We start from the raw sequence: 13,655 nt of genomic DNA on the forward strand, positions 1-13,655 counted from the left end.
CAGTAAACCTACACATGTCTTTTGTATTACGTATACCGGTACAGCTCTGGAAAAAAATAACCACCTGAGAGACCAATCAAAAATGATGAGTTTCTTTGATTTTACCAAATTGAAAACCTCTAGAATATAATCAAGAGAAAGATGGATGATCACAAGCCATCAAACAAAGCTATACTGCTTGAATATTTAATTATAATTATAAGAATACCTTTGGCGTTGGAGTCGAGGAAGACCTCTACATAAGATGAGGGAACGTAACCCTCCTCTTCCTCGTTTCGCCGAACGCGTGTCCATCCATCGCCTTTATCCTCCTCAATCACAAACAACACCTCCCCTTCAGCCAGCGCCAGAGTGCCCTCATTGTGACCTACAGAGGCAGTGTCAGAGTCAATGCCAAAATATGATATTGCACAAAATTTTTGAGCATTTCTATTGGCCAACTGATCTTTAGTACACATATATAACAAAATAACATAAGTAATAAGTATAACAAAATAACCTAATGGTGTATGTGTGTGTATTTTACCTTCAAACGGGTACAGCGCTTTGCAGGTTCCGATGGTGGGCAGCATATCGTCCTCAAACTCGTCAAACTCCGGCTCGGGCGGAGCTTTAGGCTGGAGCTCAGAGCTTTGCTCCTCAGTGTAGCTGCCATCCGGACTGCTCCATCACACACACGCAAGAACACACAGGCACACATACAAACATACATGTGCACACACACAAACACAAGCATACAGAGTAACTATAGCAACTGTATCACTCTAGAAATCAATATGTGCATGTCTGAAGATCGTCAGTGAAGATCTATCAGCAGATATATTGCATGTTATAATTGTATATAGTTTATTGTTTTTAATTGTATGAGTGATGGTGTATTCATGTAGTGTTCCATATGCTGTGTTTTAGTAAATAGTAGGTGCTCAGTATTTAAATATTTTGAGTACTGCAGATTAATATGTATCCAGTAGGTGGTAGCATTGGTGTAAAACAATATGAGTGCAAAATATGAGTGGGTCTTTTATTATTAGCATTAGCATTTAAATGCCAATACCAGACTTACATTATTTACATACCTAGCTTAGCCAAAATGCACAACAAAATTCCAAAAGCTTCACTTACAAATAAATTCAGTTTCATTTACCTTCATAGGAGTAACACTACTGACACGAATGACCCGAGGTCACCATGCCTGCTACCAAGGGTGGACTAGAAGGGTATAAAGCCCTTTAATACTGGGTTGTGAGGTTCTCTAGAATTATGGATGGAGCTTCAGTGGTAAAACTAATCATCCAACATCAGTACCAGACATCACTGATGCTCTCAATCATTTGGTGGGGCTAAATACAATTAAATCCTGCTACAGCAATGTTCCAAATTCTGCAGAGAGGAGAATAGTAGCTAACTTACTAATGAAACCCTTAATTATGGAAGAAAAACAAGGTGTCAAAAAAATTTGGCCACGTGTAAAAATGATAAAACTGACTGACCATGGCTGATTCCAATTGTGCTTACACATCCCTACATATGTGTGTGTGTGTGTGTGTGTGTGTGTGTGTGTGTGTGTGTGTGTGTGTGTGTGTGTGTGTGTGTGTGTGTGTGTGTTTGTGTCCGTTTGTGTGTGGTACGGTACCTTTCCCGGTCCTGGCTGTTGCTGGCGGGCGGTGTGCTGTTCTGTGTCTCAAAGACAGCACTCTGTCTGTGTGAGGATTCACTTCGCGTCGGCATCCTGCCCTCTACCTCTGCTAACCAGCCCTGCAGCACACACACACACACACACACACACAAACGCACATATACACACACTCACTCAGAATGTGCACCCTAAAACCCACTAAACTTAAAACTTTTGTTGTACCTGATTACCTAAGACATTTTAAGTTCATGCAATTTTATTTCTAAGTGCAATGAACAAATATATATAAACATATCTCAACTCACTCTTAACTTCATTGCTTTTAGTAAGAATTATGTAATTAATATAATTTCCACCAACTTAATCAGAACACAAATTATATGATAGCATATTTTTTTGTTTATATCAATATGCTTTGCATAATAATTCTACTTTAAATTCTTTTAGATTTCAAGTATTTTTTATAAATCTTTATAGAAAAGTAGACGAAGAAAGAAAACGCTATACAATGAGAGCACAGCAAACACAGTTATCAGCTCAGGAAATTATTCTTGTTCTTACAGCCTAAAACACAGAGACCAAGCTGTTAATCATAATATATAATCTACGAGTTTACTACCTAAGGTAGCTTGGAAAGAATGACTGCAAACTAATGGTGAGTGTCAGAAAATGGGGGGCACACCCAGTTTGCAAATAGATTGTGCCAGAAGTCAATGGAAAAGAAGCTGCCAATGACAATAGACTAAACTCAGTAATTATAAGTTGATTCAACTCAAAATTCAAACTTTAAAACTTTAAAAATGTTTACTTATCTCAACATAATTAAGTGATGTTTGGAAATATCCAATTTTTACATAAATCTAGCTTAATTTATTTGAGTTAAGATAAATGGTGGGTTTACTGTGTGTCTGTTTCTGTCTGTATTAATTGTATCTGTGCATGTGTGTATAACTCACACACACCTCAAATTTCTGCAGTTCAGCCTGTAGCTTGTCGATGTGTTGGGCTATCTCTGCGAGACGGGGGTCCACACTGCTGGGGTCTCCCATCTGGGGGTTCTTCACGTACACATCTTTCATTTTAGCCAAGGCATCTCTGAAAAGGACACACACACAAACACACGCAATTACAAAACAAACCACTCAATATATCATCAGCACTATACAGCACACACTACACACTTCCAGAAAGACTTTTGGTGGTCTTTAGTGACACAATTTGAGCCCTGCTACATGACATGGACTTAACCATGTAACACCAGTAGAACAGTGCACCACCATTCTAGAGTCTGATAAATCTTCTTGAAGGCTTTTTAGAGTCAAACACAGGTTCTCTTTGCCTTCACAAGTTTTCGTGATCTTCCTGACCTCACTTTGACCTCAGAAATGTACCATTTCCTTTAATGTTGAGAGTGCTACACTCTTAAGAATATAGTTGCTTTAAATGGTTCTTCAAGTTATGACCTAAAATAGGGGTTTTAAACCGTTCTGCAAATGGAAAGTGTCCCTGCATGTTTTAGGTTTTCATTTTAGCTAAGCAGAAGACTGACCAACTGATTAAGTAAGTGAAATAAGGTGCACTTCTCATTGTTTAGAATTGACACCTGCAGGCACCCCAGCGCATTGCATATACGGTGTTATAAGAGACCAGTAAGAACTACATTTTGTTGAACTACATTGTTGTTTTGTTAGCATGACATCACTTAAAGTTAATCCCTTAACAGGCCAGGATATTTTTATTTTTTTTGCCTGACATTAAACCACTAAATCTTGAGGATTTCTAATCAAGCATTTCATAAAAAAAGGTTTCATTTTCGCTAAGGAACATTACTGAAAAGCATAATTGTAACTTTAATAGAAAAAAAAAAAACAGGTAAATCTGCTATGTCAATATTTAATTAATAAAATCGTAAAATTGGCTCTTTCCTTTTTTTTGTTTTTAAATCAATATTTTTCTGAATACAAATCAAACAGTTCATGGTCTCCAAACCTTTAGTTTTGTTATGTTTGTCTAGTTTTTATGTCTATTTTTAAACATGCAGAATTTGGGTTGATTCCTGTTACTGATCTGAAATTAATAAGTGAAGACAAGAGAAAACAGGCAGCTTCTCCAAGTGTCCTGTAGGTGATTTTATAGCCCTCAAATTCTCAGAATGTAAATGTTATTTTACTGCAGAAAAAAAGGGTTTCGTATCAGCTACCTCTGTAGCCTGTATACAGGACAAGGGATTTTAAGGGCTTAAAAAGTCCTGGGGTCCTGGTGGTCTGTTCCCTTAAATAACTTAACTATTTGAAATAGCATTGCACATTCTGAACCAAGATTACTAAGACTATATCAAACCTAAATACTTTTTTCAAAACCACTGATGTAAAACGACTGCTATGATGTACCTCTGGTCCATCTCTTTCTGTATGTCTTTATTTATGTCGTCGATCTTGGCCTGCAGTTTCTTCCTCCGCTGCTCTGGGGGCAGGTGACTGAAGTCCTCCGGATTCGAACCCTAAGAGCAGGAGAGAACACAAGAGAGAAGGAGTGGAAGGAGAGGAGGGCCAAGACAATGTCATTAGAGGAGTCTGGAATTTTGAAACATGGTGGAGGGAGGGTTGGCTGTGGTTTGGTTAACTAGTGACAGATCTGATTTCTTTCATTCGCATGAATAAAAAATTACAAATGATTTTTAAATGGTAACTTATGTATGGAAACATAGATGTTGGTACACAAAAAAATAATTTAAGGTGGCGATACATGCTTCCGGCATGTTTCATAACCTGACACTGATGCTATTTTTCCTATGTGCCAAATAGCATGGCAGAGGGAAATACAGCTAACCAACAAAAAGTGCGTAGTAGCTTTCAGGAACTCCAAGTGGCATCAGTGGGATTGAACCAGAAAAAATAAGAGACCACTTCAGTTTCTGAATCAGTTTCTCTATTTTTGCTATGTTTGGTAAATGTTTGAGTAAAATGAACATTGCTGTTTTATTCTATAAACTACGGACAACATTACTCCTAGATTACAAATAAAAATATTTTAATTTAAAGCATTTATAATGCAAAGAAAACAAGTTCATATTAATACATTTTTACAGTTCAGAAATCAATATTTGGGGGAATAACCTGGCATGTTCTCCTCCACTAGTCTTGCACACTGCTCTTGGATAACTTTATGCCACTCCTGGTGCAAAAAATTCAGTTCAGCTTAGTTTGATGGCTTTGATGATCATCCATCTCCCTCTTGATTATATTTCACAGGTTTTCTATTTGGTAAAATCAAAGAAACTCATAATTTTTAAGTGGTCTCTTATTTTTTTCCAGAGCTTTAACTCCATATCTTAGATATTCAGGTTTCCTTTTAACATTAACGTAATCATCTCAGAAGGGCTGCTGAATCATTCTCTACATGTTACACTGAGCTGGATCCGGCCACTAGGTGGCAGCAGTTCCTTTGCAGTGACTAAAATGAACACGGGATTTACAGCCTTTTGAAATCTTAGGTATGAAGCTGTGCTAATGCTAACGTTTTAAATAAGCTATTAAATTCCTTTTTAATGGGAACCTCCAACATACACATAGCTGCTGGGCAGTGGGCAGTGGCCAGTTCATTCAACAACTTCCAGTGTCCAAAATATCCTGTATGACTATTCAAGCTATTTGGACACATGGTGATAAAATATGGGTTGAAATACAATCCATTCATTTTAGCTCAAGTCTGGACTCCCACCACATGCCTTTGCTAAGCAGGGGTCCAAGGTTACAAAAATGGCCTTCAGGGCAGCCATAACTACTCCCTCCGGCCCCCCAGCCCAATAATGATCACCCATGCAGCACTAACACTCCAGATCTACTGAGCATGCTCCACATTCACAATCATATCTGCCTTATCTCACCACAAGGTGGCGTCATGCAGGGGTAGACATTACTGTTAGAAAATCATAAGACAACACAGACACTTTTAGAATTACAGACTTTTAAATTAAAAACACATATATAACAAATATATCATATTTATAGAATTAAAGAATGATTTATATCACTTAATTGAACACAACTTAATTTAGACAATAGAACCAAAAATTAACTAATAGAACCAACAATTAATTAAAATTGAAATAATATAGTAGGTCTAAAATGAATCAGATAAAATGTTGACACAGAATTTTTAATAATAAAATGTGTCAGATCCTAAGAGCTTTAATGTGTAGGCCTAAATTACTAAATTAACTCTGAGCTGATGTATTTGTTAGCTCAAAAAAGATTTTCTCCATTGATGAACGGAATCACAAAGATTTGTAGACTTTTCCAAAACTTCCTAGGTATTTTTATATCCAAAACTTATCCAGGCCTGAAAATTGCTATTTTCAAATTCCATGACTTTTCCAGGTTTTTTATGACTGTACGAACCCTGTACTATGGACTTTCAAGTAATAAAATAACTAGTACTAATAACAATACTACTACTAATAACTATTAAATTTAAATATTAAAAGTATGCAGCCAATGGCCGTTTTTCTACTGCATGGCCAAATGTACCGTAATGTACCGTTCCACACTGGTGTGGACCTCACCTCACCTTTTTTTCATTTGCTGCACTGTTTAATCAGGACCAGGAAGTGTTTTTATGCCAGCTATTTCTGGCAACATCACTAACACTGCATTTGCATGCTGGTGACTGTGCTCATCCAAGATCGCCATAGACTGCCCTGGTTAGCCAATAGGCAAGAAATGGTACTGAGAAAACTGGTCCCAGCCCAGTCTGTAAGTGTTTTGTGCCGAATCGATGCCGAAGCTACCAGAACAGTTATTTTGTTCAGCCCTGCAGCATAAAGCCTACAACAATTACCCTGCTGAAAAAAAAACAGGGTCAACTGGACAAGTTAATCTGGTCAACCAGGTTAACTTTTGAACACCATAGATTTCGGATGGTCTAGATTTCAGATGGTCTACCAGCCTGGACTAACTTGAGGACACTATCCAACTAGTATAACTATGCTGGTTGATATACATGATAGTAATGACCAATTTATCCATGCTGGTCCACCATCATGACAATTTAGTCAGAATATCCATCAAACTCAAATGACAAAATACACTATACTGGTCAAGAGCAAAACTTGATAACCACTTTAACCAGTTTGCTTTTATATATCATTGTTGAGGTAACAGGGGACATTTTAATGTAAGAAAACCTCCAAAATATGCAAGGTCTGGGCTTTGAGGACCACAGATGAGAAAAACCGTCTTAGATGCAGCATCACTGGACATCTAGCATGGCTTAGAGGAAAGCACAGCTCTCTTGACCATCTAAGAATCATTTTTGTGCTTAAAACCTTTTGGGAAACCTAGCCCAGCTCATAAACAGCCTTTTCAGTGTTGCAGGGGTGTGTTAAAGCCAGAAATCCACTAAAATGTGCAGAGCAGAGGGGCTCCAGAACCAGGTTTAAGAAACAATGCCCTAGGCAAACATAAGCAATCATAGTTATCAACAACAAAACCTTCAGTTAGGCCCAACCAAGCAAAATATTTAAAGAATTACAGATAATTACTGCTTTTAAACTGAGTTAATGTTAAGCAAATGTGTTATTCTCATTTAATAAAACATATAAAGAGACAAAAGAGAGACAGGACGACAGTGACGGGGGTTCAGATCACCTCGATAAGGTTCCGCACGTGGGCATTGAGCGAGATCTACACACGGAGGGGGATTGGTCACCACAGAAACGAGACAGACAAAACAAAATCAAAACAAACAAAAAAGCAAAACATAAGACAACACCATTTTCCTGGACAAAAATTATCACACAAATCACAAACGTGTGGCAAAAGAACAATAAAAAAACAGCAGTGAATTAAAATACATCAGTTTATCAAATATAATTAAGCAAAAAAAAAAAAAGCATAAAATAACAAAAACAACAACAACGCCAGGTTCTGTTAGGAGGCCGTGTGTTACTACGAGGGCGGCGGGCATGCTACGGTCGTGCCGCTAAGATCATGCTATTTTAGACACATGCTTACCAGCTTGAGAGAGAGCTTCTCGGAGGGGGAAGAGAGAGAGCAAGTGATGGAGGGAGGAGAAGAGGAGAGGAGAGAGAGAACAGAGAAAAAACATGGAGTCAGAGGAACAACAGTACAGGGCAGTTCACACTCAAATACACAACTCTCACACAGCAGCTGCACCGGGGTCAGGGGGTCACTGGTGAAGCTCACTACGCAAGAATCCCCCCTTTAAGGTCGACCTGCCTCTCAGATATACTCAGATAAATCAATGTATTGATTTTATTTTGTAAAGTTTTGAATAATTTACTGATGAAATGAAAATATCATATATTATTGATTTTCTCCAAACATTGACTTAACATGTCACTTATGACAGTAATGATTATCTTTGTTGAAATAATGACTTATTTTCTCAAAATGATGACTTGTTATTTCCTATTTATTACATTTATTGTTTTTATATTTGCCAATTTTTTACTTAATTATTATTTTTTTAAATCTAATAACTTGCTTAATTTCTTAACAGTATGTCAGAATGTCTAAATCCTCAAAATAAATTAAATCAATATTTAGAAGAAATTACCACCCAATAAGGCGCACTTAAAATTCTTTCATTTTCCCAAAAATCACTCTGCTGAAGTACAGCGTTATACAGGAGTTTCAGTTTAGTTTTGCTGGAGTAGCATTAGCATTAGCTGCTAACAACTATTTCCCTGTTCAGAGGTGACTATTATCAGCCTGTAGCTCAGGGTTCCTCAGTGTAGCTCTGTTGGGCGCCATTAGCCGCTAGCGGTTAGTCACTAATACTGGAGCCTTAGTACTGGAGAAATTCAGGAATCTGAGTTTACTGTAAACCGCTCTAGTCTGACTTTAAAAGCAAGTATTTTATTTATTACAGTTTTGTTTACTTAGCTTAAATTTACTTAGCTTAGTTAGCTACCCCCCCCCCCCACCTCCACCACCACCCAGCGATGTCACCTGCTTAATTAGAAGTCTCTTCAAATGAGCCTTATAATCCAGAGTGCCTTATTTATGAAAATAGACCAGAAAATAGCCATTTATTGACAGTGCGCCTTATAGTGCAAAAAATGATGGACATTATATCAATAATTTGTCAAGCAATAGGTCTATTTAAAGTGATATTTAAAGAGAAAATATATTTAGCTTAAGATAATACGTTTAATAATTTAAGAATTTTAGGTCCTAATTAAAAAAAAAATCTTTTTAAGAATACCATATATTTTATGAGTACAATTTAGTGATAAGTGATTTTAAGTCAATTTTGAGTAAGGTCATATTTAGAGTTAATAAGCCATCATTTTTAAATAATGATGCATTATTTGAAGACTATATGAAGTATAAATATGGATGAAGTCAATATTAGGAGAAATATTTTATTATTAAGTAGTGATCTGTAATTCTCTGAATATGGTTTAAGGCGATGCTCTGGCGAATTGCTCTGGAACAAATGACACATCTGTACGATTGCCCGTTCCGCTCGCACTACGGCATCTGGGCCGGAGAACCGGTGCCAGGTCGTGACGAGCTCGCCATTCCACTGTCAGCTCCTGGCAGGCCGAGGGAATTCCTGACAGATGAACAGAACGCATCAGCACTGTGGAATCTGTTTACCTTCTACAATTTCTGAAAGTTTCAGAATCTCGCAGCTCGCCAGCATCTGAGATCCACACAGCTGGCCGGCGAGAGGATGGGAACAGCATGGGGTAATGGGCACACGTGTGTTACTGAGCTACAGGCTGCTGTGTGGATCTGAGCAGATAACTGGCAGCAGGTCGTACAAAAAATAATAATTGATTGTCCAATGAATTTATCTTTTTTTTTTATGGAAACAAGTGCAGCAGCAAAGAATAATGTAAAGAGCTGGAGCTTCTCTCCCTGACTTTTTGACTTTACTTTGTTTGTAGTGAACTTCAGCAGCGTGGTTTAAAGATGGTCCAAAAAAAAAAACGATAATTATAACGTTATTATGAGGACTACAAACAGGTGGGGATGGAAGGCACTAGTCAACTGATCAACAGCCAATTAAGAAACAGGAAATAGTATGAAAATGAAAATAGAGAAAGAGAGAGAGGGGGAGAGAGAGAAGAAATAGAGAGAGAAAAGAGAATAACAGTAGTAAGTGTGATGGACGGATGTGTGGACTGTATGGCAGAGAGAACCCTGGGTAATCCACGATTTCCAGCTGTAATAAAATCAAAAGATTCTCCTCCAGGATTATTTACTTTACTTTAAATTATGGTTAAAGTAAATTAAAAAAAAATTAAAAATCACACTGAATGAAATTTTGACCTTAAAAAAGATACTTAGAAAAGTTTAGTCTTTTTTGTGGGTACAAAAATGCAAAACAATATGAACAATATTAAAAATATAAATCTGAAAATAAAATATTTACATTTAAATAAAAAAAAATAAATGTCAGTTAAAAGAAAGCTGTTATGACCTTTAAAGGTTTTTTGGGGGGGACATGGATTTTTGCCTTTTTTTTTTTTTAATCTTGACAAATGGGCCAATAGAAATGCTTCAAAATTACAACATGTAAACTGACAAACCAGCTAAGTAAACATGTAAATCAGCAAAGTGGCACCCAGTGGATCTTAAAGAGAGCTTTGTTCCTGTTTTATTTTTGGTTTTTGATTTTTATTATTATTAATATATATATATCTCTTTTTTTTCCTTACATACAGTATGTACTTGCTTAATTTGTGCATAGTTGTTTACATTTATATACAATTGTATCTGCATATACTATCCCTTTGTATTTATCTTCATATTGTTTTTCTTTTGGTCTCCTCCCTCCCTGTGGGTAGTATGAAAATTGGGAGAAATAATTAAAAAATAAAGTAAAAAAAAAAGAAATCTCCAAAATAACAAATAAGCTCAAGCTTTTTTTTGAACTTCCAGTTTTTCTATACTTTCCTTTTTACATGCAAAGTTACTGTGTGACAGTGGCAAACATATATGCTTCACTTCAAAAACACAATCTTCAAAAACAACTTCACATGTAAAAAAAAAAACATTTAAATTAGTCATATATACACTAAACACAAATATAAATGCAATATTTTTGCTTTTGCTCCCATTTTTCTTGAGCTAAACTCAGAGATCTAAGACTTTTTCTATACACACAAAAGGCCAGCCCAAGCTACACCTGTGTAATAATCACTGTGTTTTTGTGTACATAGGAAAAGTCTTAGCTCATAAAAAATAAGAGCAAAACCAAAAGTGTTAAGTTTATAATTTTGTTCAGAGTAAATTTAAAAATATCTTTGATCTCTGATTGGTTGGAAAGGTAGGGTCTTTTGTGGGGCACACATTAGATGGCTTTATTCAGTTTTCTGCATATGTATGGGTGGTGAACCCATTCTTAACCAAGCTGTGACACTGACAGTGTGTAATGCACTGGGTTACAGTCAGTGAGTCTCCATCTATAGGGTGAAGATTCAGCTCTGGAAAAACCATTTAAAAATTATGTGTTTCTTTGATTTTACCAAATTATAAACTGTAATATAATCGAGGGGAAGCCATTAAACCAAGCTGAACTGCTTGAAATTTTGCATCAGTAGCAGCATAAAGTTATCCAAAAGCTGTGTGTAAGACTGGTGGAGGAGGACATGCCAATATGCATGATGTGCATACTGTGATTAAAAAACAGGTTATTCCACTAAATATTGATTTCAAAATTGTTAAAACTTTATGAATATGAACTTGTTTTCTTTGCATTATCTGAGGTCTTGGTATTTCAGACATTTCTCGTTCTCCTATAAATGTTGTCTGTAGTTTATAGAATAAAACAACAATGTTCAGTTTATTTAAACATATACCTATAAATAGCAAAATCAGAGAAGAAACTGAACTGGTCTCTTAACTTTTTCCAGAGCTGTATATAAGTATAAGGTAGTTTGAGCTCATGAAATGGACAGTAAACAGAATTACAAGGTAATAAATTATACAAAGTTCTTGTTTTTTTGCAGAGTTTCTAATAAAGTGGACAAGTGTGCGTAAAACCGTGTACAGATGTAATACAGATATATACACGTATAAAAAGGACCAGGATGCACAGTCATGGTCGATAACAGGGGTGAAAATATTCACGAATGGTACAAAAAAAGTGCAGTGGGTACCAAGAGGCGGGACAGGGGACAGGGCAGGGGGCACTATGAGGTCCAGGCATGAACATTTTGTAAATTAACCTCTTTGGAGCAAGCTGATTGGCAGCCATAGCCAAGCTTTCTGTGGGAGGGTGGAGCCTATGGGGTCTTAAGGAGTGGCAGGGGGTGGGGTCATAGAGCAATCGTGACACTTTGTGAATTTACACCTTTGGTGCAAGCTGATTGGCAGCCATAAAGCTTTCTGTGAGAGGGTGGGGCCTATGGGGTCTGAGGGAGTGGCAGGGGGTGGGTCATACAAAAATCAGAACACTTTTTTAATTGACCCCTTTAGCACAAGCTAATTGGCAGTTGATTGGTGGGGTCTATGGGCTAATGGGGTCTGAGGGAGTGGCAGGGGGCGGGGTCACAGCGCAGAAATAGCCAGCCGATGGGTGTCACTGATGATGATGTCACTTAGATCACATCATAGGACTTGAATCAAAGCTTAGCAGAGTCAGACTCTAACCTCATTTATGAGACAAGAAAATGCAAATGAGGTCTTATTTGATTGTACGCATGAGGGTTTATCAGATGAGAAACCCTAAATGAGGTTAGGTCTGCAGCTCTATAGCTATTATATACTGTAAACTCTCTCACACACACACACACACACTCTCTCTCTCTCTCTCATCCCCAGCAAGATCAGTGTAATTCTTTACACTTTTCAGTCTGGCTGGCATGCACACACACACACACACTTACGACATATTGCCTGGCCTCGAAAGCATAAGTAGGCCGGCCAAGAGTCCTCTTCATCAGCTCTTTATGATACTGAAGGGACTGTGGAGACTGCAGCAAGGAACACAGCCTTATTAAGCAAATACAAACATACCCTACACACACACACATACCAGACGCACACAACATGTATAAAATATATAAACTTACGTTGCGATTACATTACAAAGAAAACTTAAACAACAGAAAATACGCTTATATGGCAAGTCAGCTTAAATGGTAAACTGGTTAATATGACATGCAGGCTTGTGTATTTGGTAGGATGGCCTATATGGTACTCAGGGTTACAGTATATAGTCCATGTGTTTATATGGTATGCTAGTATGTGAGCTTATGTGGTAAATGACATTTATATAATGAGGTGGCTTATTTGGTTCACAAGCTTATACGGTTCCTGGGTTTATGGGCTTCTATGGTATTTGAGCTTATATGAAACATAGATTTACATATATGAAAAAAAATGAGACCACTTCAAAATGATGTGTTGCTTTGATTTTACCAAATTGAAAACCTCTAGAATATAATCAAGAGGAAGAGGGATGATCACAAGCCGTCCAACCAAACTGAACTGCTTGCATTTTTGCAGCAGGAGTGGCATAAAGTTATCCAAAAGCAGTGTGTAAGACTGGTGGAGGAGAACATGCCAAGATGCATAAAAACTGTGATTAAAAAACAGGGTTATTCCACCAAATATTGATTTCTGAACTCTTTAAACGTTATGAATATGAACTTGTTTTCTTTGTAATATATGATGCCTGAAAGCTCGGCATCTTTTTTGTTAATTCAGCCATTTCTCATTTTCTGGTAATAAATGCTTAAAATGACAATATTTTTTTTATTTGGAATTTGTGAAAAATGTCCGTAGTTTATAGAATAAAACAACAATTTTCATTTAACTCAAACATATAACTATAAATAGCAAAATCAGAGAAACTTATTCAGAAACTAAAGTGGTCTATTTTTTCCAGAGCTGTATATATACAGCTTATATGGTATGGTACGGTGGCTAATATAGTAAGAAGAATTATTAAGTACGTTGGGTTATATGGTACATTTGTTTGTGTGGTATGCAGTCTTATGTACTTGATGGATGGACCTATATGGTAGATGGTCTTT

At 36.9% G+C, this 13,655-nt stretch overlaps 2 protein-coding genes across 28 annotated transcripts in view; one reads left to right on the forward strand and one right to left on the reverse strand.

The window, feature by feature from the left end:
• Nucleotides 1-13,655, forward strand: part of rpl35 (ribosomal protein L35) — a 657,733-nt gene that overhangs the window by 312,761 nt on the left and 331,317 nt on the right. The window lies entirely within an intron of this gene.
• The window catches only part of LOC103046602 (formin-binding protein 1), a 123,263-nt gene that overhangs the window by 8,143 nt on the left and 101,465 nt on the right, over nt 1-13,655 (reverse strand). For 5 of the 20 annotated variants that reach the window (XM_049466257.1, XM_022676435.2, XM_049466248.1 and 2 more), the window contains exons 11-18: nt 12,504-12,590; nt 7,651-7,665; nt 7,285-7,320; nt 4,027-4,136; nt 2,599-2,731; nt 1,634-1,755; nt 527-663; nt 209-367 (exon numbers count right to left, since the gene is read on the reverse strand). In XM_049466257.1, coding sequence (XP_049322214.1) covers nt 209-367; nt 527-663; nt 1,634-1,755; nt 2,599-2,731; nt 4,027-4,136; nt 7,285-7,320; nt 7,651-7,665; nt 12,504-12,590 — 799 coding nt within the window. The remainder of the gene's footprint in view (nt 1-208; nt 368-526; nt 664-1,633; nt 1,756-2,598; nt 2,732-4,026; nt 4,137-7,284; nt 7,321-7,650; nt 7,666-12,503; nt 12,591-13,655) is intronic. The other 15 variants (XM_022676432.2, XM_049466251.1, XM_049466260.1 and 12 more) reach the window with 7 other exon arrangements.

This window comes from Astyanax mexicanus, chromosome 17 (genome assembly GCF_023375975.1).
Source record: "Astyanax mexicanus isolate ESR-SI-001 chromosome 17, AstMex3_surface, whole genome shotgun sequence".
NCBI lineage: Eukaryota > Metazoa > Chordata > Actinopteri > Characiformes > Acestrorhamphidae > Astyanax > Astyanax mexicanus.